The 27,291-nt window shown below is 42.3% G+C and overlaps 1 protein-coding gene across 2 annotated transcripts in view; it reads left to right on the top strand.

The window, feature by feature from the left end:
• Positions 1-27,291, top strand: part of LHFPL3 (LHFPL tetraspan subfamily member 3) — a 657,269-nt gene that overhangs the window by 560,356 nt on the left and 69,622 nt on the right. Inside the window, exon 3 of one of the 2 annotated variants that reach the window (XM_005901447.3) lies at positions 23,195-25,490. The exons of the other annotated variant lie outside the window; for it this stretch is intronic. Within the exon in view, the coding sequence (XP_005901509.1) occupies positions 23,195-23,223 (29 nt within the window). The 3' untranslated portion in view covers positions 23,224-25,490. Of the gene's footprint in view, positions 1-23,194; positions 25,491-27,291 lie in introns of those variants that run through there. 2 annotated transcript variants of the gene reach the window in all.

Raw genomic sequence — 27,291 nt, 5'->3', positions numbered from 1 at the left:
ACAGCTTCTCACACTTAACACAGATTCCTCTGTATTTCCAGTATATGGCAAATGATTTAGGTCATTTATCAGCCTCCTGTCTGAAGTCTGGTGCCTCAAAGATAATAAGATTATAACATCTCACCACTTTGGTATGATAAAAGGAAATAAAACAGATTTCAGTGCAGAAAATATCTCTGGAGTACCATTTGTCTAAGTAAAATTTGTGGTGCTACATTTTAAACAAGATTTTTTTAAGAGTATAGTAGCATTTTGATCCTTACAGGTTAAGAAAATTTTGGCTAAACTGAGGCCTGCTGTGTTTGCAAATTCCTCCTAATTACTCTCTGTGGACCAGTAACCATCCACCCAAACACACCTTTCTCTGCATTCCCATGAACCCTGGTAAGCTCTTTAGGCAGTCACGGGAAGCTTAATGTATTTCCTGTGAAATCATACCATTCTCCTTGATCAGCTTATCCCAGCTTTGCAAATTTAAAAAATTTCATTCCTGGCATCAACAGCCTGTTAAATTAGTTCTGATTAATAATTGAATCTTAAGACCAGTTCAAGGCAACATCTACAATAAGAGATTAGTGGGGAAGGCAGAGTGGTAACTTGTAGCACCGTGTGGTAATAAAACAGACTGGTGACCTCAACTGGAGGTGAGAGGTAGTAGCCAGACTCTGGCAAAGTGTAACTCCTTAAACAAATCATAGAAATACACAGACATGTCTCCCCTCCAGACTGATGAGCCTAGCATTTATTTCCTAGTAATATACATATATTGCTGATCTAGACACATCCTTCCTGGACTTGCAGTGTGACTACAGGCCATAAACCCTCTTGGATTTTGAATTATTTATAATGGCATTGCAGAGCATTTCTTCCTTTAATTCTGAAGTGGAAAATTCAGTCATCCTGAAATGTTAGACCGAGAAACAGATAGGCTTCTAGCTTAACAATCGAAAGAATAGCCCTTTTGGAGGTTTTCCAGACAAACAGGATGTCCACATAACTCTAGATCTCTGTGGCAAACCCTTTAAGCGTGTCCATGCTTGTACCACCCAACTTCTAGGGCTCAAGTTCTGAGCCCCAGAATTTTCTTGGGCTCAGACCTTCCCAACCCAATACATGACTGAAGGTGATTTCATTTCTTTCACTCTTTCACTCACTGAAGACAGAAGGAAACCTAAAGGTAAAAGAACATCAGCACAGATCACACTTTTAAGCAACCCCTGGAGTTTCTCAGTGGAGGCTTTTAGGCTGCCCTAAAGTGTTGCATCAGAACCACTGGGGGAATTGGTTTAAAATCCTATGGCGTGCATTCTGCCCAGATCTACCAATTCTGATTCTTTGGGCATTTTTTAATTAACTAGGAGACTTCCCTGGTGGCTGAGATGGTAAAGAGTCTGCCTGCAATGTGGGAGACCCAGGTTTGATCACTGGGTCGCAAAGATCCCCTGGAGAAGGAAATGGCAATCCACTTCAGTATTCTTGCCTGGAGAATCCCATGGATGGAGGAGCCTGGTGGGCTACAGTCCATGGGGTCACAAAGAGTTGAACACAGCTGAGCAACTCACTGTAGTTCCCAGAAGTCAAGAGCAGGTTCCTTCAACATTCGTCCTCTCTGTAAACACCAACTGAGGAAGTACCGTGACCTGCGCATGGTGCCGGCTTCTGTGAGTTAGCTGATCCTCATGCCTTCTCTCTGAACAGGGACATCCTGCATGTTTGGGGTACTTAGGAAAACCTCAGGGTGCAAGCCAGGATTGAGAAGTCAATCTTTAGGAGGATTAGAGAAAAATGTAACCATGATAATGGCTATAAGACTCCCACTCCCTTGCATCGTTGTGATTTTGCCATATGCCAGAGGCTTTGCCTGTATTATCTCATTTCTTCCTCCAAATCATCTGTGAAGTAGGCACAAGTATATTGTCCTACTTTACAGATGAAGATTGCCCAGTGGAGCTCTCTGACGAGTTGACAGTTGAACATGGATTCACTCTCAACAGTCTACTTCCAGAACACAGGCTCTTCACCACCACTCCAGCCATCGTGGTTATTTTCCTTTTCTTAATAACGCAGAAACTAGGAGGTGATGCTGTGAAGTGCGTACCACCATGTGCCTCCCAGTTTCTATTCCAGTGGTGATTTGTTGTGTATTAAACCCATGAAGCACCAGTGCATGCCAGGTTCTGGGGATACAAAATGAATCATTGTCAAGATGGTCCCAGTTACCAAAATGTTGAATCATATAGAAAGTCCAGAGTTAAAACTCAGAATCCCCAACTTCCTTGAGCGGCTTTGAGCCCATTGAACTGCGTGGCTTGCCTTCCTAAAATTCTCTCAGGGGACAGAGCTTCGAGCTCCCTTGCATTAGTGTGATGTCAGAATAATTGCCAGTTTAGCTGTTCTTACTCAAGCAAAACTGCTCCTGGGGGCAGTAAATTTGGAACTGAAGCCTCTTTGTCATGCAAAGATAAATGTAATTTTTACATCTTTCAGTGTGTTAAAGTCCATCATTTTCCTCCTTCCTGAATACTGATAAAAATTTACTTGGCTCCCAAAACTGCCCCCCTCATTCTCATTCCTAAAAACAAAGAGCAAAGCTACGCCTGAGAACAGCAGGGAGATTTTCTGACTGAAGGTTCTGCAGGAAAGAAATGGTGCATGTGGTTTGCAATCATTACTGTGTAGCAGCTTCTGTGGCAGTTAAAGTCTACTTAAAATAAGTTGGTAAATTCTAGCCATGTCCCAGCCTGCTGTGAAGACTGAATACCAACCAGACTATCTCACTGTCAATAGGAAAACTGTGAAAGTATCTTGAAGACCCTTTAGACTTGCCCTGAAAATAAGCATTGCAGATGTTTTTCACCCCAAACCACCCTAACCAATCTGTAAGACTTTTTCTCACCCCTCTTACATTACAGGTGTTCCTATGGGGGCAAAGCAGCCCTCGGGGCTCAAGTCCCTGACCCGGGGCAGACTCAGGTCTTACAGCAAACTACAATTCACAAGCCTCCCAGCCACCCCTCACAATTTGGTTCCTGAAAGCAAAGCTGCATCCAGAGAGCCCTCCTCCTAAACTTAACTGTAGACAGAGAGGGTGTCTTGCCCTGCCCTCCTCAGACCTTGTCAGGACCCCAAGCTTCTTCCCCCACATTGAGAAGCCCACATGCAGGATCACCACCAACACCCCGTCTGCTTTCCCCACCTCTGTTCCTAGGTAGCCAAGCACTGCTGGAGAAAGACCCAAGACTAACCACCCCTGAGCACTCATCCATCGCCCATGGGGACCTCCTTCACCTGTTCCCTGTTGGTCCTTCACGTTTCGCTTCCAGAAATGACTCCAAACTGCTTCGCCTTCGCTCAGGTTCAAAATACACCTCCACCCCCGCTGGACCCCACCAGCCCCTCTGCTGGCGTGATGCTCATCCAGTAACAACTTCAGAACCCCTCCTGTCCATCTCAGATCTTTATTGGCACACTTTTTATCCCCTCACCACTGAATCCTTCCTATTTCTATCCCAGAGATTCCTCTTCCTCCTGAGTTCTTTTTCTTTCAACTCCCTATTCCCTCTCCCCTGCCCCCAGCCCCTGGGAACCACCATTCTACTCTTTGCCTCTATGATTTTGATGATTGTATCAGACAACAAAGCTGTGTGGGATGTCATATTGCTGAATAACAGTATATGGATCCAAAAGATTTTGACAGGTTGGCTCTAATAGCATGAAATTCAACAAAGGTCAATACAAGGACCTGACCATGGTTCCTACCATCCAACCACACAGTCAGGGAGGTCATAAGTCAAGACCTATATGGAGGAAAACCACGGGGATTTAGTTAAATGGCAGGGCCACTGGGCAACAATACTGTGGGGAAAAAAAGCTGATGGGATCTCAGGCTGTAAAAGATAAAATGTCTAGAGCGAGGAAGGGAGTGTCCCCCCATTTAACAGTATTTGAACCAGGCCTGCAGTGCTGACTTCAGCTGTAGACATCACATTTAAAGCAAGCCTAGAGAACATTCCTTGCGCGTTCAGAAAGAACTGAGATGATGAAAATACCTGACACAGGTCCTCTGGCCATGTCCTAAGGGCTCTCCAGAGGAAGAGAGATCAGACAGGTTTTTGTAGCCCCATGCTATATAGTGGCCAGAAGAGGCACCACAGGAGACTGGTTCCCCCCAGGCCGATGAGAAACTCTCCACTCTCTTAACGGCAGAGCATGGAAGGACCTTCTGGGGAGGTGATTAGGTTCAAGCTTCCAAGTTCAGTGGATATGAAGATGGAAATTCCAGCTTCCTCTCTTCACATCTCTTCCATCACCAAGATCTTTGATGATCTGCACCTGCCCAGAACTAAACTCATCATATATCACATTGAAGTTGAAAAGCCAACATTCATTCATGTAGTCACAGAAAAAGAAAGTATTCAGCGATCTAAGAAAAGTTTAAAGTTTGCAAAACTTGGAATACAGGACAACTTCGTTGTGACCCTGTATATAGGGTATCCACTACAAATCCATCAATGGCAAACATCATTCTTAACTGTGACACTCTGGAAGTCCTCCCTTTAAGGTAAAGGACAAGATGTCTTCACCACAAGCTGTCATTGAGCATTATTCTATAGGTCCTAATAAAGTATCAAAAAAGAAAACCCTTTACCCATAGAAGAGTACATGAGATGGATAGAAAGGACGTAAGACAAAGGTTTGATACCTAGCTGTATAGGTTACAGTTTACAGGACCTTGGGAAATGTATTTAACCGTGTCTTTTTCTCATCTATAAAATGAGCAATGATATCTACCCTAAGGAGGTTTTATGATGGCTGTGCCTCTGAGGGGACACAACCAGATTCCAAAAGGAAACAGACGCCCTCCATCAGAGTAATTAAGAGAGTTTATTCAAGCAACTATTTACAAAGATGTTCAGTTCAGTTCAGTCACTCAGTCCTGTCCGACTCTTTGCGACCCCATGAATCGCAGCACGCCAGGCCTCCCTGTCCATCACCAACTCCCAGAGTTCACTCAAACTCACGTCCATTGAGTTGGTGATGCCATCCAGCCATCTCATCCTCTGTCGTCCCCTTCTCCTGCCCCCAATCCCTCCTAGCATCAGAGTCTTTTCCAATGAGTCAACTCTTCGCATGAGGTGGCCAAAGTACTGGAGCTTCAGCCTCAGCATCAGTCCTTCCAAGGAACACCCAGGGCTGATCTCCTTCAGAATGGACTGGTTGGATCTCCTTGCCATCCCAGGGACTCTCAGGAGTCTTCTCCAACACCACAGTTCAAAAGCATCAATTCTTCAGCGTTCAGCTTTCTTCAGAGTCCAACTCTCACATCCATACATGACCACAGGAAAAACCAGAGCCTTGACTAGAGTGGGGAGGACTAAAGAACATAGAGTGGTGGTGAGGCGTTACCAGCAGAGGGAGCCATTACGTAGGGAGTGGTTACAAAAAGCTGGCGAGAGCTGGAGATACGTGTTTTGGTAGCTGGCTGCGGGAGAGGGCTTCTCCCAGGAGCTGTGGCTTTCAGTAGAAGGATGCTACCACAAACCTGTGGCTCCTAAGAGAAAAGATCCCCTAACTGCTCTCTCTTCTGGTCTCCTGCCAGTGTTTCCTATTGGCTGCAGCTAAGAGGGCAAAACAGGTGGATTAACGCAGTCCAAGGGGATCAGCCTCCTAGGATGTAGGGCTGGGTGGAGAAGGGATCCAGAGGAGCCACTAGAAAATATCAAGCAAAGTGTGTAATACACTTTCATCTTCTTCCTCACTCCTCCCAGTTGATCTTCCTCATCAAGCAACAATGATTTGTACATTAAGAATGGCTGAACCATTCTTGTACTTCTTAAAAAAGCCTCAATTCAAAGGAATTCATTATTTTATTTGATCCCTGTAGCACTTTATTCAGTAAATGGGGCAGTGATTTTTATCCTGAGACTTGAGATTAAACAACTTCAAAGACCACAGAGGGTCTAAGGCTATAACCCAGATTTATTAGGCTTGTGAATTATCCCAAAGAGATAGATGCTAAAAAAGATTATTTGAAGATGAACTCTTTGAGTTAATTAATGAATCTTGCTTTAAATTTTATGTATTTTTGTCTGTGCTGGATCTTCATTGCTGCTCTAAGCCTTTCTCGTTGCGGAAAGTGGGGGTTTCTCTTCGTTGCAATGCTTGGGCTTCTCATTACAGTGGCTTCTCTTGTTGAGCTCAGGCTCTAGGCGCTCGGGCTTCAGTAGTTGGGGCTCACCGGCTCAGTAGTTGCGGTTTGCGGGCCCTAGAGTGCGGGCTCAGTAGTTGTGATGCATGGGCTTAGTTGCTCCAAGGCATGTGGGATCTTCTCAGAGCAGGGATAGAACCCATGTCCCCTGCGTTGGCAGGCAGATTCTTTAACCACTGGACCACCAGGGAAGTTCAATGAATCTTAAATGTTATCATCACCCAGCCACTTCTATTGGGCCGAAAATTACATCTCCCAAAAAGGATCTGACTCCACTTATAATAAAGTATACATGCATACATGTCTATATACTACTTATAATAAAGGATATATATACAATAAAAGATACATATATTATTAAAAGAGAAAACTCAGAACCAAGGAATGGAACCAATTCAAATATGCTAATCATAAAAGTTGCTACAGCTGAGCGTCAGATTTGATTCTGAGCTTCTTGGCATCAGTAAGCACAGTTCTCATTACACACTGATAGGGCTGCTTTGGAACCCAGCTTTCTCTGACCTCAGGCACAGGATGACACTGCCATTCCCCTCCAGCCAACAGAAGGTTTGATGTTCTGGCCTCAGTTATTTGGAGAAGGGCAGGCTCTACCTTTCTGTGTATGAGCTGCCAGTGTTGCCCTAGGTTCCTGGTCCCTGAGTGGGTCCCAGATCTGACTGCCTCCTCCTGCAAAGCTCAAAGCTGGTCATGGATCTGAACCTGCAGCACCCCAGGGCCAGCTTTTCAAGGCACTTTATCCACACCTCCCCATGGTCAACCTGGAAGTAGGTATAGCCAGAGAACACTCATCCAGGGAGGGTCAGAGGTAATCTCTCTCTCTCTCTCTCTCTTTCTTTCTCACACACACACACACACACACACACGTGAGCAGCTGCTAGTGTCAGAGCTGGGAGAGGAGCCCAGCTGTTTAGAAGCCCAATCCCAGGACAGCACATGTGGGAAGATGCTGTACAGCATCTGAAAGTCTGCAAACAACCTTCACTGTCTCAGAGGTGGACAGCAAAGCCCATTTATGCAGAGTTGGATAATGCTTTAATTGCCCTTCATATTTGGCTTAATGGGTTTCTCTAATTGGAACCCCTAAACTGCCCTGAAAAGAAATAAGAATAGAAATGGCTTTGCATTATTGATTCTAGATCATATTTCCCTCGTTTTCTTTGACCTCCATTTAACTTCTCTCTCTTCCTCTCAAAAATCCTACAAAGTGAATAATGCAAATGATGAGTAGAAGGTTGATCTTCTAGTTGGAAACATTTCGATTTATTTTTAGAGTGTATTGAATTTCATTCTGGCCAAACGAAATTGACTCCCCTGCCTCCATTTTCAAAGCACATCTACCAAAAGGTGTGGTCACTAATGACAAATAAAGCAGCACAGTTGCCACCTCTGCATTTGCTTCATTGACATCAAAGCCTGTCTAAAATGCAAGCACTGTGTTTGCAGGATCTTTGCTCTTATACCAGCTCCTCTTCAGTTGAGGTCTGTGTAGCAGAAACCCTGAGCTGCCTTGGGGCAGCTTGTAGTCAGAATGTCAGGGTGCAGCGGAAAAGGCAGATGACATTTTTACTGAATAAGTACTGCGTGCCAGGCACTTTCCTTCAATTGTCATCATTTAGTTCTAACCCAACCCTATGGGTTAGGTTATTATCCTTATTGGAGAGGTGATAACACAGGCCCAGAGATATCAGGTTACTGGCTCAAGCTCAAACCGTGAGTCACTGGCTGGGTCAGGATTTGAACCCAGTTTTCTCTGATTAGGAAGCCCATTTCCTCTTCCTTCGGCCATGCTCTTCATTCCACTTCATCTCTGGGGGAATGAACTTCATAAAACTGGGATCACTCATTCATGGTACACAGGCAGCCCTAGAGAGCAAGTTTCACATGTTTTGCTGAGCAGGTCTCCTCCCTGATGTGGACACGTGTTTTTCTGGGAGGAAAAACAAAACTCCATCTTTTCACTTAGTGTTATTTTTAATTTAGGTCCTACTATTCTTTTTCTCACAATCTCATCTTTATCTTTCCTGTCAGCTTTTGTCCTTCTCCTTCTCATCTCTAAAATTATTTCTCAATTTCCCTTTTCCCCTTTTTAGCTAGTTTCTTGCACAGTCAAGAAATGTGTGGAGGAGATTGCATTTAGCTGATTATTCACTTAAAATGTACCAAATCACATACTACATGCCAAGGAGCAATAGACAAGAAAGCCATTAAGTACCAGATGCTCCTGGAACCCAGCGGGGGAAGTAGCTGAGCAGGTCTACAGGGGCCAGGATAGCTTCCAAGAATAGTTTCCTCATCCAGAATAACTCTCCCTTACACCACCAGAATAAAAGCCTCACGGCCACTTTTTGGATGTGCTGATGCTCGTTCAGGAGTGGGAATATATGTCATGTTCAGGATCACAGACTCTGGACCAGTCAAACCGCCCATGATAACATCCCAAGTCCACCACCTGCCAGCCATAGGACCTTGGACAAGTTACATTACCTCTCCACGCCTCCCTTGTCCATCTGTAAAATGGGGTTGTTAATGATACTTGCCTCTTGGAATTGTTTGGGTGTGTATGTTCATAAAGTGCCCAGATCATTGCCTGGCATAAAGTTAGCAGTATAAAACTGTTAGTTCTTCCCCTTCACTCAGTCAACAAACATTTTGGGCCACCCTGTATGCAAATGTTCTGTGCAGGAAACAGCCCTGAATCTGAGAAGCAACAACCACTAATAGCTAACAGCGTGGTAGTTAGTATCGCACAGACAATGTGCAAATCCTAGCAGGGCCACTGACCAACTCAGTGACCACAGTTCCCTTCTGTAAGCCTGATTGCATGCCAGTGAAATGGGAATGTTGATACATGTCTCATGGGGCAAGGGTTACAGGTGAAAATGTATGAAGGCTGTTAGCCGAGAGCCTGCTTCACTTATGGCAAAAGCAAAATAAATAGTAAATACTAAATGCTAATGTCATTGTAGGCACTGTCCCAGGTCCAAGAAATGACTTTTTGAAATTTCAGCTAGGTGGAAAAGCCCAAGCAGAAAATTCTACCAGTCCTAGAGCAGGGGGCCTGGGACAACAGGAACTTCACCCAAGACTAATGGCCCAGTTTGTGTATCGAGGAAAGAACCTCAGGGCAGTTTCCTTAAGGACTCTGACTTCCTCCTGGATGGCCAACTTGAGATGTATCCAAACTGGAACTTAGAACCTGGGTGTCTGGAGGACTTGGCCATCCCCACACCTTCCTGTGTAAAAGATGTGTCTTCAAAAACCCTGCAAAGAGGAGGAAAGGATCTCACCTGGGACTTCTTTTTCTCACTGAAGAGTGAGGCCAGGAGGCACTGTATGCGCAGTGTGGGTGTACCCAGTCCTGAGAGGCCCCAGTTCTCCAGTTCAGCGTGGGGTGGGAGCAAGTAATGCAGTGGACTGAGTCAGCCTCAATGGCTGAGGCCCCCGGCCACCCAAATACTGGATAAGGGTGTCCTTTTAATAGCCGTGCAGGTTGAAGCACTGGGCTGCTTTAAACTTTGCAAACAAAGAGAAAATAGGAGTGTGTGTGTGTTCATACGTGTGCACATGAGTATTTCTGTCAGGTTTATTTAGTCTTCAGCTCATCTTCCCAAAGGATCATGTGTCACGTAAACATGTTGTTACTAAGATTATTTTCAAAGAAAAACGATGGCAGGTGATCCTATTAAGGGTAAGAAAAACCTGAAAGCAGTTTGTTAATTTTTTAAATTCTGATTTTTAACAATATGTGAATGTGCTCATTCATTTACACACACTCACAATTTTATTCTCCTGCATATTTCCAAGGGGATTCTGGTATTTAGAGCAAACTGCCTTCATAGAGTGGGAGATCTCAGAATGGGAGACATGGCCCTTGGCAAGACTTTTAACTGTGTTCATTTTACAAAGCTAGTCTTGGTCTTCTCAGAATATCACAATAAAGTCTGACAGGGTTTTTGTGGGGGAGATGGCAGAGGAGGGAAGGATGAGTCGTTTTGTAAGCTCGGAGATCCCTAATTGAAACTGGTCTGTGGGGTCTTCTCTCACTGATGAGACCACTGATGTTGGGGTGAGCAGAAGGTAACCCCAGAAATGTGATAGAACTCCCAAGAAATGTCATCCATAGCTGGCAGCTGCTCTAATCTCATTTCTCTAATTCTTTTTATTATTAGAATGTTCAAAATATTAACCTCACTCTGGATATTAAATTAATTTGGACAAATCGCAGTAGATGCCAATTAGCTGTGCTGAAGAGCATTTCCTCTTAATACTACAGTTCACAGTTACACATAATTGCAACCTAATTTATTTGCTTTAATTAATATTTGATGTATATAAAAAGAGATGGGAGAGATTTTTCAAGAGTATCTTTCTGCTGACAGTGTTTTAGTGCCTAAAAGGGAGCCTGTTTACATTAAAGTAATTCTTTCTTATGTTCAAATGAGCTGGTTTTCAGGAGGCCGTCAGAATCATAATAACATGTGAATTCACATTTGTTCATTGCCCCTTATCTCATGACATTCAAACTTTGTAGTTTGATCTTTCTTGCAGAGAATACTTTTATGTGAATTATCCTTTCAACTTACAAGGTGAAATGTTCATTCCCCATAACAGGGCAGGCCTGGGGCACAGTTGTGCACTCAGGATTCATCTTTGACGCTCTTGGGTGTTCCTTTCTTTGGCCACTCCCGCCTCATCAGTGCACCCTTTGCCCACCCTCACATCCTCACACTCCTGCCACCTTCCCTCCAACTCACCAGATCTATGGATCTATGCGGGCTCTGTGCTTCCTGGCCTGAGTCTTTCAAAATTTACTACTCCTGTGTTCTGGCAGGTCATTAAATCTGTTACCCAACTGATAATAGCTCCCAGATAGCATGTCTTCATTGTAACCAAGACCAAAGTCTTAGGGATGTTTAATGGTGATGGAAATGTTGCTTGTTACAAGCCGTTTAGAATTCGTTCAATTATGTGGCAAATAAAAACATCACAACTCAAAAAAGAGAGGCAAGAGGATCCCAAGTTTATCTAGTTACTGATTGAATCTTTATTTCAGATATTTATCAATCATTTCTGTGTGTTCTGAATTTCACCAAATACTAGAGATAGCTGAATATCTGTATTTCTAAAGCTTTCCCCACCCCAGTCTTGCCCAAAATCATTTCCTTGCATGTTTCTCACCCACCCCCGACAGGCAAGACTGTGAGCTCCTCCTGGCAGCTCCTTTTCATCCTGGGAACCGCACTGCCTGGCACAGTGTAAACTCAATGTTTGAAAGATGGCTGGACTAAAGAATTCCAGTGTTCCATTTGGGGAACACTAGGTGAAAAAGAGATTTCTCAGACAAACCACAAATAGAGGGAAAGTATTTGGAAATTATGTACCTGATAATGGATTTGTATCCAAAATATGTTAAGAGTTCTTTTTTTTTCCCACTATTTTTTATTGAAGTATAATTGATTTATAATGTGTTAATTTCTGTTCTACAGCACACTGACTCAGTTATACATATGTATACATTCCTTTTTATATTCTTTTCCTAAATTATAGTTTACCCCAGGACACTGAATATCGTTCCCTGTGCTATACAGCAGGATTTTCTTGTCCATCCGTTGTATATGTAATCTACTGATCCTTAACTCCCAGTCCATCCCCCTTCCCCTTGGCAACCACAAGTCTGTTCTGTGAGTCAGTTTCTGTTTCATGAGTTCAGTTCAGTTCAGTCACTCAGTCGTGTCCAACTCTTTGTGACCCTACAGACCGCAGCACGCCAGGCCTCCCTGTCCATCACCAACTCCTGGAGTTTACTCAAAGTCACTATCAATAAGTCAGTGGTGCCATCTGACATCACATCCTCTGTCATCCCCTTCTCCTCTCACCTTCAATCTTTCCCAGCATCAGGGTCTTTTCAAATGAGTCAGTTCTTCGCATCAGGTGGCCAAAGAATTGGACTTTCAGCTTCAGCATCAGTCCTTTAAATGAATATTCAGGACTGATCTCCTTTAGGATGGATTGGTTAGATCTCCTTGCAGTCCAAGGGACTCTCAAGAGTCTTCTCCAACACCACAGTTCAAAAGCATCAATTCTTCGGTACTCAGCTTTCTCTATAGTCCAACTCTCACATCCATACATGACCACTGGAAAAACCATAGCCTTGACTAGACGGACCTTTGTTGCCAAAGTAATGTCTCTGCTTTTTAATATGCTGTCTAGGTTGGTTGTAACTTTTCATCCAAGAAGTAAGCGTCTTTTAATTTCATGGCTGCAGTCACCATCTGCAGTGATTTTGGAGGCCCCAAAAATAAAGTCTGACACTGTTTCCACTGTTTCCCCATCTGTCTGCTATGAAGTGATGGGACCAGATGCCATGATCTTAGTTTTCTGAATGTTGAGCTTGAAGCCAACTTTTTCACTCTCCTCTTTCACTTTCATCAAGAGGCTCTTTAGTTCTTCTTCGCTTTCTGCCATAAGGGCAGTGTCATCTGCATATCTAAGGTTATTGATATTTCTCCTGGCAATCTTGATTCCAGCTCGTGCTTCATCCAGCCCAGCATTTCTCATGATGTACTCGGCATATAAGTTAAATAAGCAGGGTGACAATGTAAAGCCTTGACGTACTCCTTTTCCTATTTGGAACTAGTCTGTTGTTCCATGTCCAGTTCTAACTGTTGCTTCCTGATCTGCATCCAGGTTTCTCAAGAGGCAGGTCAGGTGCTCTGGTGTTCCCATCTCATAGATAGGTTCATTTGTGTAGTATTTTAGACTCCACATAAAAGTGGTATCATATGGTATTTGTCTTCTCTTTCTGACTTACTTCACTTAGTGTGATCATCTCTAGTTGCATTCATGTTGCTGCAAATGGCATTGTTTCATTCTTTTTTATGGCTGAGTATTACTCTATTGTGTATATACACCACACCATCTTTATCCATTCATCTAGGACATTTAGATTGTCTCCATCACTTGGTTATTGTGACTAGTGCTGCTGTGAACATAAGGGTACATGTATCTTTTTTTTTTTTAAGTACAGTACTAATACATTTAGTACTTTTTTCTTTTTCACATATGCATAATCTGTTTTAAAATTTTTATTGGAATATAGTTGATTTACAGTGTTGCATTAGTTTCAGGTGTATAGCAAAATGAATCAGCTACATATATGCATGTATCTACTCTTGTATTTTGGATTCTTTTCCCATGTAGGCCATTACAGAGTACTGAGTAGAGTTCCCTATGCAATACAGTAGGTTCTCATCAGTTATCTGTTTTATAGTAATATATGTATGTCAGTTCCAATCTCCCAGTTTATCCCCCTCCCCATGCCCTGGTAACCATAAGTTTATTTTCTACATTCGTGACTCTTCTTCTGTTTTATAAATAAGTTCATTGGTGCCCCTTTTTTAGATTCCACATGTAAGCAATATCATATGATATTTGTCTTTCTGTGTTTGACTTACTTCACTTAGAGTAACTTCATCCATATTGCTGCAAATGGCATCATTTTGTTCTTTTTATGGCTAATAGTCCATTGTGTATATATATGTACATCTTTTTTTATACATTCCTCTGTTGATGGACATTTAGGTTGCTTCCATGCCCTGACTATTGTAAATAGTGCTGCAATATTGAGGTGCCTGTATCTTTTTGATTTATGGTTTTCTCTGGGTATATGCTCAATAGTGGAATTGCTGGGTCATATGGTAGTTCTATTTTTTGTTTTTTAAGGAACCTGCATACTGTTCTCCACAGTGGTTGTACCAACTTACATTCCTACCAAGAAAGTAGAAGGGTTTCCTTTTCTCCACACCTTCTTCAGCATTTGTTATTTGTAGACTTTTTGTGTGTTTTTTTTTTTTATTGTTGAATTGTGTGAGCTGTTTATATATTTTGGAAATTAAGCCTTTGTCAGTCACATCATTTGCAAATATTTTCTCCCATTCTGTAGGTTGTCTTTTCATTTTGTTTATTGTTTTCTTTGCTTTGCAAAAGCTTATAAGTTTGACTAGGTCTCATTTGTTTATTTTTGTTTTTATCGCTATCACCTTGGAAGACCTAAGAAAATATTGTATGATAGTGTCAGAGAATGTTTTGCTTATGTTCTCTTCTAGGAGTTTTATGGAGTCTTGTAAGCCATTTTGGGTTTATTTTTGTGCATGGTATGAAGATGTGTTCTAACTTTATTAATTTACATGGAACTGTCGAACTCCTCCAGCACCACTTGTTGAAGAGACTGTCTTTTTCCCATTTTATATAATTGCCTCCCTTGTCAAATATTAATTGGCCACAGGTGTGCAGGTTTATTTCTGGACTCTGTTCTGTTCCATTGATCTGTATGTTTGGTTTTGTGCCAATACCACACTGCTTTGTTTAGGGTAGCTTTGCAGTACTGTCTGAAGTCTGGAAGGGTTGTGCTTCCTGCTTTGTTCTTTCTCCTCAGGATTGGTTTGGCAAGTCTGGGTCTTTTATGTTTTTGTATAAACTTTAGGATTATTTTTTCTAGTTCTGTGAAAAATGTCATGGGTAGTTTGATAGGGATCACATTAAATCTGTAGATTGCTTTGGGTAGTATGGCCATTTTAACAATATTCTTCCAATAACGTTGGATATCTTTCCATTTATTTGAATCATCTTTAGTTTCCTTTATTAATCTTAAATCTCAACCAAAGAAAATCAGGTAACCCAGTTTAAAAACTGAGCAAAGGATTTCAGAATTTCTCCAAATGATATACATAAAATATAGAGATGGCCAATAAGCACATGAAAAAATACTCAGCATCTTTAGTCATTAGAGTAATATGAATCAAAACCACAGAAAGATACCATTTCCCACCTACTAGCATGCCTGTGATCAAATAGAGAGATGAGTGTTAACAAAGATATAGAAAAAATTGAAAACCACATACATTACTGATGGGAATGTAAAATGGTGTGGACTCTAGAAACAGTTTGGAAATTCCTCAGAAAATTACACAGTTCCTATATAACTCAGGAATTCTACTCCTAGGTATATGTACCCAAGAGAAATGAAAACCTACATCACACAGTAACTTGTATAAGAATGAGTGTTACTCACAATAACCATAAGTTAGGAACAAATACTATTCAGCTGAAGAACGAATAAGCAAAATGTGGCATATTCATACAGTGGTATACTATTTGGCAATAAAAAGGAATGGAGTACTGAATTATGCTACAACATGGATGAACCTTCAAAACATTTTGCTAAGTGAAAGAAGCCAGTCACAAAGGATAGTCGTGTGTTGCATGATTTCTTTTACAGGAAATGTCCTGAATAGGCAAATCCAGAGAGACAGAAGGTAAATAAATGAGTGTTTCCAAAGACCAGAGGGAGGGGGGAATGGAGAGGTATGATGTTTTTGTGGTGATGAAAATATTCTACAATTAGTTAGTAGTGCTGGTTGTGCAACTCTATGAATATATCACAAATCAATGAAATATATTCTTTAAGTGGTATTTTATGGTATGTAAGTTATATCTTAGTAAAGTTATTACCAAGAAAATAGTTTCTCTTCCACAAGACTTCTCCGTAAGTGGTAAAATCCTCAAGAGGAGTGTATGGTTTATATTTTATTTAGGGTACCTAACTGTTCTCATTTGCCTGGGACTGAAGGCATTCCCAAACGTAACAGTCAGTGCTAAAACTAGAAAAGTCCTAGGCAATCCATGCAATATTTGGGACACACTTACAGTTAAAAAAAAAAAAAAGTTCATTGTTTATCTGAAATTTAAGCATCCTCTATTGTTATTTGCTAAATCTGGCAACCCTAATTCTACAGGATGATCCAATTTGTCTAGATCATGTAGAAGCAGAGATCCAGAATTAAGTTTAAATCTAAGAGACTTATAGTGTTTGAAGTTAAGGAAGAAAGCTCCCAAAGCATTTTAGAACCTTGGCCAAAACTATTACCAAGTAGTTCTTCAGAAATCTCTTTTCACAACTTTCTGCCTCAAGTTCTCTCATTTCCAAGGTCTACTGCAAAGGGTTCTTGTCAGAGGACTGTTTAAGAATGATATTAATAAATAGTTACATGAAATAATGTGCTTCTTTAAAGTGTTTCATCTTGGATAAAGCATAAACTAGTTCCTCCTGGCATCTGAGTACATGAAGAACTGTATTGTAAGTAAGTCTACTTTTAGCCCACTAGTGTTTTGGACGGAGAAGGCAATGGCACCCCACGCCAGTACTCTTGCCTGGAAAATCCTATGGATGCAGGAGCCGGATAGGCTGCAGTCCATGGGGTCGCTAAGAGTCAGACAGGACTGAGCGACTTCACTTTCACTTTTCACTTTCATGCATTGGAGAAGGAAATGGCAACCCACTCCAGTGCTCTTGCCTGGAGAATCCCAGGGACAGGGGAGCCTGGTGGGCTGCCGTCTGTGGGGTCGCACAGAGTCAGACACGACTGAAGCGAGTTAGCAGCAGCAGCAGCAGTGTTTTGGAAGAAGGCTGTTAAAAATAGAAACAGGTCTAGTAGAGTAGAGAAGCAGGAGTGCTTTTCCTTACCAATTAATGAAAAGTAAGCCGGTCCTCTGAGCGCAGTACTCTTGCCTGGAAAATCCCATGGACGGAGGAGCCTGGTGGGCTGCAGTCCATGGGGTCGCTAAGAGTTGGACACAACTGAGCGACTTCACTTTCACGTTCATGCATTGGAGAAGAAAATGGCAACCCACTCCAGTGTTCTTGCCTGGAGAATCCCAGGGATGGGGGAGCCTGGTGGGCTGCCGTCTGTGGGGTCGCACAGAGTCCGACACGACTGAAGCGACTTAGCAGCAGCAGCCGCAGCTGAGCCCAAATGGTTGGAGGGAAGGTGTGTGCCGCCGTGTGATCAGGTTAAAAGGCTGTGGCTTATAATTTGGAAATTAGCATGTCATGTGTCACTGAGGCAGAAGATGAGGGACGTAGCTCTAACGCGAGTTCCCTGGAAATGCATAGATACAGGGAGTCAAGGGCTTGCATGTTTGACCAGGTGAAAGGCGTTGTATTTTAAGAATCATACTCGTGACCTTGGAAGCCAGGACTCAATTCAGTGATGGGTCTTTCCGTCACTTCTCAGCACTACAGGTTAGCGGCCACCAGGGGGCACCAAAGCAAGGCCATTCCGGAGGACGGAGTCTGACACTCCTGAGCAGTTGGGTGATCATCTCAGCTTCCCCTTTGAGATTCCTTGCCCAGTCTGTGCCTTTCGGCCAAGCGACCTGGTCGGTATGCGCATGGATTTACAGTCAGCCGGTCAAAGGTTATAGACGTGCTCGTCCGCTTAACACCCTTGTTCTCTTGCATCACTGCAGTCAGGGGCCAGAGAGTATGCTGGTGGGGATTGATGAATGGGAAGGTGGCCTGCAAGTCAAGATGAGCAATGGACATATACATGCAACCTCAACAACTTCAGACCTTCTCATCACCTACAGTGTTAGTGCTAATCAGCTGCAACCAAAATCAGTGTTAGACCTTAATTCAGCACAGAAGTATATTTTGACCATGCATTTATTTTCAGCACAAATCCAAACCCACTACAGTTAGACCCCTTGAGGGACAAACCAGTGATTGCCCAAAGAAAGGATACAGGTAAACCAGTAATCAGAGGATGGGGTTTCGGGTACTGCTCCTCTAGAAATTGTGTCATGAAGGAATATTTAACTCAGCAGATCTAAACCACAGTCAGAGAAAGGGCATCTGCCCACTGTTGCAGTTATCTGTTGCTGCATGAGGAACTATCCCAAATTTTTGTGGCTTAAAACTTTGTCAAAATTTTGTTGAAAAACCTCACACCCATTAGGATGGCTCCTAACAACCAGTTTTATTATTTCTCACAATTGTGTGGATCAGGAAATTGGGAAGGGTTTAACTGAGCAGTTCTTCTGCTCCATGTAACATCAACTAGGGTCATTTTGGGGATCAGTAGTATGGAGGGTCCAAGAAGGCTCACTCACAGGTAGGCCCCTTGCAGGGATGGCTGGAGAAGTGGGCTCAGCTGGACCACTTTCCTCCTCTGTGTGCTACCAGGACCTCTTCATGTGGTCACTCCAGCAGAGAGATTGGAAACTGCCAGTGCTCTAAAGGTTCTCAACATCACTAATGACCATAAAAATGCAAATCAAAACCACAGTTATCACCTTACACCCTCAGGATGGCTACTGTCAAAACAGAAATTTTAAAATGTCAGACAGATATGAAGAAATTAGATCTTTGTGCACTGTGGGTGGGATTATAAAACAGTGCAACAGAAAATAGTATGAAAAAAAAAAAACTAAAAAAGAGAATAGTATGGAGGTTCCTCAAAAAGCTAAAAATAGAACTACCATATGATCCACAGTCCCATTTCTGGGTGTGTATCCAGGAGCATTGAAACCAGGGTCCTGAAGAGGTGTCTTCATACCCATGTCATAGCAGCACTGTGCACAATGCACAAAAGGTGGGAGCAACCCAAATGCCCATCAGCAGATGAACGGACAAGCAGAAAGTGGCACACACACACAGTGGAATACGATTCCACCTTAGAAAGTAGGGAAATACTGTCACATGCTACAGCATAGATGAGCCTGGAGGACACCATGCTAAGTGAAATGCACCAGTTGCAAAAAGACAAATACTGTATAATTCCCCCTACAGGAGCTATCTAAAGACATCGAATTCATAGAAAGGGAAAACAGAATGGCGATTATTGAGGGATGAGGGTATGTTACTGAGGGAGAGGGGATTTGTGTAATGGGTATAAAATTTCAGGCTTGCATTATTCAAAGTCCTGGAGATCTGTTTCACAACAATGTGAATTTACTGAACACTACTGAACTACACACTCCACAATGACTGAGACGGTAGATTGTATTCTGTGTGTGTGTGTGTGTGTGTGTGTGTGTGTTTTTACCACATTAAAAAGCAAACCACTGATACTCTTAAAGCCCGGATTAAAGGGGAGGGGAACATAAACCCACCTCTCAGTGGGAGGAAATGCGGAGAATCTGCAGCCAGCTCTCCCCCTGCCATCCCTACCGTGGGGCAGATCCTGTAGAGCTCCTGAGGGCCTAGAAGGTGAGGTGTTATTTCCAGGGGGCCATATTCAACCTCCGGAAGATGAAGGGTGTCAGAAAGCGTTGTTAGAGATGGGCACAGATTGAAACAACAGAGTGGGAGAAACTGACAAAGCCTGTAGGGCCAATGAGGAAAAAACAGCCTGGAATCCCACCCTTACTCATTTTCACAACAAAGATGTAGCGTGCCATTCTGCTAAAAGCCTGAGTGGCCCCACCAAGTATTTTTCTCGCTCAGCGCCTGCCCCTCAGCTGTCCTGACAGTGGGAGCTCCAAGCCCTTATGGAATAGGTCAGATGGGAACAGTCTGCAGAAGCAGGTCACAGGAGACCTTTCAGAGCTGGCAAACACGTAGAAAATCCAGCGATACCACAGCATTTAGATAGTGTGGACAACGTGGCCATTATGAATGCTGCTCTCATGAGCAGTGATTCAAATGACAGCTTCGAAAAGGGTTTGCAAAGAGCCCTTTGGAAATGGAACACGGGTGCCTCAGAGCCCATGACATGTTACGAGGACAAACCCAACTGAACAAAGATCCACAGCAGCACTGAATGACTTATTTATTCAGTCCTGCTCTGTACAAACCTAGGAGAAGATGACAGCTTTTAAATTGACTCCCCTGAGCTATGCAGCATCCATGGTGCGTGGGAAACGTTAGCAAGCATTTTGAAAAAAGCAGAAAGTTTTATAAAGCAAAGGTCACAGTGTAACCATGCTTATGCTGCCACCAAATTCTGCAGACGGTCCTGGTGTCTCAGAATCACTAGGAGTGATAGCAACATCTGGAGGGAAAAACCCTGCCCTTTACCCTCTTAACCTGCCGGCTTCACACATCTGTTGGAAGGGCTAGCCCCTCCAAGCCTTCAGGTGGAAAATTCTTTGTGCAGGTCATTTAGGTAATCATGGCAGCATCCTCACTGGACCGCTTCTGCAGAGTGCTGTCCTGGCATCGTGTGGGGAGTGTTGGTGTTCTGGTAACCCTGGAACACAAGTGCTGGTTCTTTCAGCCCAGCACATGCTGCAGAATTCTTGCATGCCCCGGGGTTCCTGTTGCATGGTGGAGTCAGTCTTTCTTGGAAGAAAGAATACACAGTGCGGGCCATGTCTGAGTAACCCCAGCCCAGGCAGCTTCCCCAAGGGATCTGGTGACCGTGCAGCTGGCCCTCACAGCAGGACTGAGACTAGGGTGAGGCCAATGAGGAGCCTAGCACACAAAATTTAAGGAGGCCCTTGTCCTGTGTTTGCACAACCCTGAGAGTGAGCACCTCCTTGAATCTCGTATGCAAAGAGACCCACTGGCCTCCTTTGTCCAGGCCTGGCTCAGAGGCCTCACTGTCTCTTTTCCCGTTCATTCCTCAGCTCCCTGCCCAAGGTTAGCACTGGGGGTGGGGAGTGTAGCCCCAGTGCCAACAGTGGTCAACAAAGAAGAGAGCTTTAAGAAGGAAGCGCTGAGAAATTGATGGTGAGATTGCGTGAGGGATCCAATGAGGCATTTGGCTACACAGTGGCTACGTGTGACCCAAGACCAGAGCAGATCCAGAAAGGGTTGGTGATGGAAGACGTCCTGGTCTGCCCCTCGGCCGTGGGCCAAGATGGTGGGGTGTAAATAGGAAACCCTGTGAGACTGGCCACAGAGGTTCCCTTCGTACAAGAAGGCTCAGGATCTTCACAGGGAGGTGCTTTGCCTATAGAAAGTTCCTTTCTCCCCAGGCTTGGATGTCAGCACTCTAGGGGCTGATCTGAAGCCCTTCCTCCACTGTCTGCTCTCTTCCCAGCCCAGTGTGATGTTATAAGGCCAAACCAGGCAGCTTAGCACTGGGGAGAGAGAAAGTGGGAGCCTTGGGTTCTGTGTGCGTGTGTGCTAAGCCACTTCAGTCGTGTCCGACTCTCTGTGACCCTGGGGACCATAGCCCTACCGGCTCCTCTGTCCATGGGAATCTCTCGGCAAGAATACTGAAGTGGGTTGCCATGCCCTCCTCCAGGGGATCTTCCCAAGCTAGGGATCGAACTCACATCTCATGTCTCCTGCACTGGCAGGCGGGTTCTTTACCACTACTTCTACCTGGAAACAAATGGTTCAACCAAAGCAGACTTTTCTATCGTTAAATCAGGGGAATATTCATTTGTGAACCTCAATACAACGGGGACTCCCTCTTGGCTCCCTTATCCCCTGCATCACATGTGTACAGCCCTGAGAAGTACACTTCCGCACACAGGGTCACCATTTCATCACCATTTCCCTATTCTCCTTCCCACATTTGCAAGCCCATCCACTCCTCCCCTTCTCCCTCCCCAGGTAGCACCTTTCACAAATCTTGCTGGAAAACCCAGACATTCAGTTTTGTGGATTTTAAATAGAAAATGATGCAGAATGAGAGAATTATAAGCTGGAGCAGTGGAATCATGGACCCACAAGCCCAATTTTGGATTCCGTCGAGCCAGAGCACCTCCATGACACTGTAGCAGAGACCACTCAAGTTCAGAAGTGCCTGTGGCACTATGTCAGATCCTTGGATTGCTGGCTTATGTTGCTTATCTGAAGAAAGCATTCCCTTCCAGAGGGCCTCTGCCAGCATGATTCAAGCTAAGAGAATCATTACAGACTAATCATCATTATGGCGTGATCACATTTCAATTATCCCCTGTGTAGTCTGGGTACATTAAAACAACTTCTCTGACTGAGAGAAGTTCGTTAAAAATCATAATGTGCGTTAAGATTTTTTAAAGCCTGTTGGAAGCCAACAAGGGGATAAATTCTAGAAACGACAGAATCTTTTAGGGGTTTCTCTTGCACTTATGCAGAAAGCATAATCTTATCTTAAAATGTGGGATGAGGACTATAACTAAATAATGGGCCAATTGTTTTATTATAATTTGTGTTTCTAAGCGCTCTGTGATTCAAAACCCAACAGATTGTTTTCTGTCAGCCCCAATCTGAGCTTCTAGGTGCATTGGCCCATCTTCACAATGTATAAGGTACCCCTAACTCCTGGTTAGCAGTGCCAAAATCTATGAAAATTAGCCAGAGGATGGAGTAGGTCACACCATCTGTGGTCTCTGTCAATACAGGCACAGTCCCTAATATGTTGCAGAAAAGGAAAACCAGCCTTCCCCTGAGCATTTGTCCTAAAGAAAAGAATTTAAAAGAACAAGTCAAGTTTCATATGCAAAAATATTCATTTTCGACAGTAACAAAAGGAACAGAAACGTACCTACGTATCTGACAGTGGTGAAACCATTGAGAGTGGAATATCGAGCGTGGCCTGGAGAGGAATGAGAATGGAATGGAATTATAATGCAGTCATGAGAAACTGATGCTGATGATGCGGAGAGTGGAAATATAGTAAATTGTTCTTAATATTGTGTTGAAAAGGTCATCTACACTCTGATTCCAACTATATCAAATAAGTGCACACCTTAGCTAAGGAATAGAAAGAGACATGGGACGAAAACAGCTGGTGTCTCAAAAGTGGTTGGATTGTGGATGATTCATCTCTATAGTCATTCCTTTTAAAACTGTTATAATGTTCATTCAATAATAAATAAAACTTGGAAGGAAAAGGAAAACACTCAAGTGAGGCATTTTCTATGCCAGGCAGAAAAATCAGTGATGCATGGGATCATTTTGCGTTCTTCCTTGTTCCTTCAAAGCAGCCTGTAATCTTCATCCACATGTAGGGAATATGCATGCCTGAATTATCAGGGGACCCCCCTCACCAGGAAGGCTGTGATGTTTGTTTAATGGACCAGAAACCTCACTCCTTCCAGTCTTGTTTGATAACAAATCTAAGGTATATTTGTTGGTATGGTTTTTCCTTGACAAATATGCACAAAAGTCTTGAGGACAGAAAATGATGCATTTGTTCTTTCTCTCTTTTCTCTTTCTCTTACCCATCCCCCCACCCCCCTCTGCAGTTCTGCTAAGCCAATATTCTCTAGAATGAGCACAAAACAAATCAAATAACAGCTAAATTAATTGAATAACAGCTTTTGTACATCAGCATCGAGAAGGAAGACGCTTGGGAGAGATCAGAGTACCGAGATGGATACCGGCGAGAATGAAGCATCCGGCTGTCAAAGCACCTACTAACCCTAGATCGGCAGAGATGGGAGTGATTTTCCTGAAAGGAGATATGATCACGGAGTAAACACCAGCTCACTGGAAACTATCATTAAATAAGAGCAAATGACACTCATGAGAAATCACATTCAGGAAATATTTTAAGGAAGAGAAATATAAATGTGCTAGAATTAACATGTGAAATATATATGTACTGAGGTTTGTAAACTGTCCTTTTTTAATCAAACAGAAAACAAAAAGCTTTACTCTTTCAACATTATTTTAAAAAAGGCAGTGCATCCTAAATTATTCCTATCTCAATAGCCAAGAGGCTGATCAACCATCAGTTATTGAGGAAGCGTCTTAGAAAATGCCTCTGAATATTTTCATAGGAGCCATGACTTTTGGTTCCCATCTCTGCCGTTCATTTATGTCACTGTGTAATTAGTTACAACCACTCAGTTAAGAGATGTTAGCGTTTCAAACTTTTTACCGAGTCTTTGTTCAGTTTAATCTGTCTGTACCAGTTATTACTGAGAAAGTGTTTCTGACATACGCTATTACTCCATCAAGCTGTATATTACAGGAAGTACATCTTTACATCACAGGTTCCTGAGCAACACAGACTTCCCTGTCTTTCAGGAAACAGCATCAAGGAACTCTGAAAAATATAGAAAGCTCATTTTCACCTTGAATGCTCACATGTAATATATAGGCTGCTATCAAATAAACACTTTTTCTAATTGCCCCTAGTAATATGTATAAGAATTTAATATACTTTACAAATAAACATCTAAAATATCTTCTTTTTCTATTTCTTTGTCATATCATCAGAAATCCATATCCTTTCTTTCCCTTACTTTCCCTTACTAACGCCATTCCATTAAACCTATTTCTAAATGATAGTAAGTGGCACTAACAAAATAAATAATAATTTAATAGCCTTAGAACTAAATGAATATATACTTAATACAGGTCAAAGAAACTTGGTAGGAATAAGTTGCCTTTTTGTTTACTAATTTTAGTTTCAAGAACACTCTGTTTGTTGCTTGTTTGTTTTTAGTTGATTGGCATTTAGAAGTAGTGACAAATGATCAGTTGTCTTCAACAATCTTTTGCTCCCAGGCGTCCCCCACCATCACCCTCATCATATATCCTGCAATATGCAGCAACAGACAAATATTTAATATTGAAGTAGCCAATTGCTTGAGAATGACACAAGCTAAAATGTACGTGCAGGAATCATCAGTATAAGCCAAACCATATTCTATACCTGAGCAGAAAACATGAACATGTAGAATGCCTTCATTTTTGAACTCATAATTAAGATCCGTTTAGTATATATTATTGGAACAATGAAGAGTAATACAAGAAGAATCAACCAAGACACAGATCATGGTTGATTTCTCTTATCCTGTCTCACACTCTAGTTTTGTCAATGTCTCTGGTATTAGCATCTTTTCACCCCAGATGAGTTTTATGTTTCAAATGGCTAAAAAGTATATTACAGATACAGTCAAATAAGCGAAACACAATTCACAAAGATATGGATTTTCTAAAGAACCACATTAGGGGAGTACTTATTATCTCTAAAGTATTAGCTGTTCTGGGAGTTATTTGTTGCTTTAAATATTAGCTCTCCCTCTGCATTCAAAACACTCTACTTACTAAATTTAATTACACACAACTTTTCAAGAATTCATCTTTTAGTTAAGGGGAGGTACTGCTCTACTTTACCTACAATAAAAATAGAAGGTATTGGCTTTCTTAATCCGTGTAAATTGTAGATTCCACTGGGAGTCCCACAACACTAATAGTGGTGTTTATGAAAATGAAAAAGTGCTTCCTGTCCACATGCAAGTGTTTTTAAGAAGTTGTTTTCCTTCTAAAAAACCTAAGTGTAATTTAGCATACCATAGTGCTCTGAAGATGGGTCATTGACGTGTACCATTTGTACATAGGTAAAACACATGTAAATCACTAAATGTTAATGAAGTATAAGAAGTATGTTTTTATCTTTTTTAAAAAAAAAGTGACTCCCTTTCTCATTCTGTTCTGTTGTATTGCGTCCAAAAGTTGTGTGTAATTTTTTAAGGTCCAGGAAATGTAAAGAAATTTGTTGGAATATCTGAATTTCTGTAAAAAATAAAAATAAGATTTTGTTATTTAAAACATTGTTTGGTGTTGTGGCGTGCATTCATTGTATTCAGCATCTGTCTTTGTTCAGTGATCCAGTGACAGGTGATGATTTGACTGAAATAACCATCTTTGAAAAATCTCTGTGCTGTCAGATTCCATAATATTTGCCAAGAGCAGACATTTGTTGGATGTGCAGGACCCTCATCATGCGAAAGGCATGGTTAATAACCCCCAAAGCCTCTTCTCACCAAGTAGAGACACACCGCAAGCTAAACCTTCATAGACTCAGTGGAATGAAACTGAGAAGTGAATAGCCAGACTGTTAAGTAAAACCTGGCCTGAAATATTCTGAAATACCCAATTAGTTGTCCCACCTTGGCTCTTGCATATTAAAACAGCCACCTGTTCCCTAGACATGAGCAGCAGTTCTGCAGTAATTCATATTGAGTATGTGTTGTCTGGGTAGGTCCTAATGCCAGATCCTTCATTTACTGCATAACTCTAAACAGCTCCTCACCTATTAAATGAAAACAAATAATAAAGCCTGGCCCTACAGTGGTGTTGTGAGGCTATAAATTAAGGTATAGTGCCATGCTGGTGCTTGACTAGTAGGCAATATACTCTATGAATTTAATTCCTTCCCCCTACTATTTGCAAGACATTGAAGAAGAAAAGAAACATAAACATGAGCTCTGCTCTCAAAATGTTGAAGATAAAGTAACTATGAGTAGGGATTTAAAACTCAAATACCTACTAGAGCCAGGGAGATAAGTAAGTTACAGAGCAAAGCAAGCTGGGCTGCCGAGATAATAGGAAGTAGTGGGCACAGTGGAGCACTGGAAAGCCTAGGTCATGTCTACAGAGATGATGTTGCCAGTACTCGGCTCTAGTCATTCACCCAACATGCACTGAGTCCTTACTGTGTGTCTGGAATTATTCTAAATCCAGGGAAAGATAGTAGTGAGCCAGAAACATAAGATCCCTGTTCCTATGGGTCTCATGTTCTGGTAGGAAAACAGATAATAAATAGGGAAATGTCTGCTAGTAATAATAACAGATGCTCTAGTTGTTGTTCACTTGCTAAGTTGTGTCCGACTCTTTGTGTCCCATGGACTGCAGCACACCAGGCTCATCTGTCCTTCACTATCTCCCAAAATCCGCTCAGATTCATGTCCATTGATTGATGATGCTGTCTAATCATCTCATCCTCTGCCACCCGCCTCTTTTGTCTTAAATTTTTCCTAGCATCAGTGATTCGGTTCTTCCCATCGTGTGGCCAAAGTATTGGAGCTTCAGCTTCAACATCAGTCCTTCCAATGAATATTCAGGATTGATTTCTAATAGGATTGACTGGTTTGATCTTCTTGCTGTCCAAGGGACTCTCAAGAGTCTTCTCCAGCACTATAATTCAAAAGCATCAATTCTTTGACATTCAGCCTTCTTTATGGTCCAACTCTCATGGCCATACTTGACTACTGGAAAAATTATACCTTTGACTATACAGACCTTTGTCAGCAAGGTGATGTCTCTGCTTTTTAATATACTGTCTAGGTTTGTCATAGCTTTCCTTCCAAGGAGCAAGCATCTTTTATTTTTTTTAGTAGTTTTTTTTTTTAATTATTATTATTATTTTTTTTACTTTACAATATTGTATTGGTTTTGCCATACATCAACTTGCATCAGCCAAGCATCTTTTAATTTCATGGCTTTGGTCACCATATGCAGTGATTTTGGAGGCCAAGAAAATAAAATTTGTCACTGCTTCCACTTTTTCCTCTTCTGTTTGCCATGAAGTAATGGGATCAGATGCCAT

Source organism: Bos mutus, chromosome 4 (assembly GCF_027580195.1).
Source record: "Bos mutus isolate GX-2022 chromosome 4, NWIPB_WYAK_1.1, whole genome shotgun sequence".
NCBI classification, from domain to species: domain Eukaryota; kingdom Metazoa; phylum Chordata; class Mammalia; order Artiodactyla; family Bovidae; genus Bos; species Bos mutus.
This window is presented reverse-complemented; position numbering and strand designations above follow the sequence as displayed.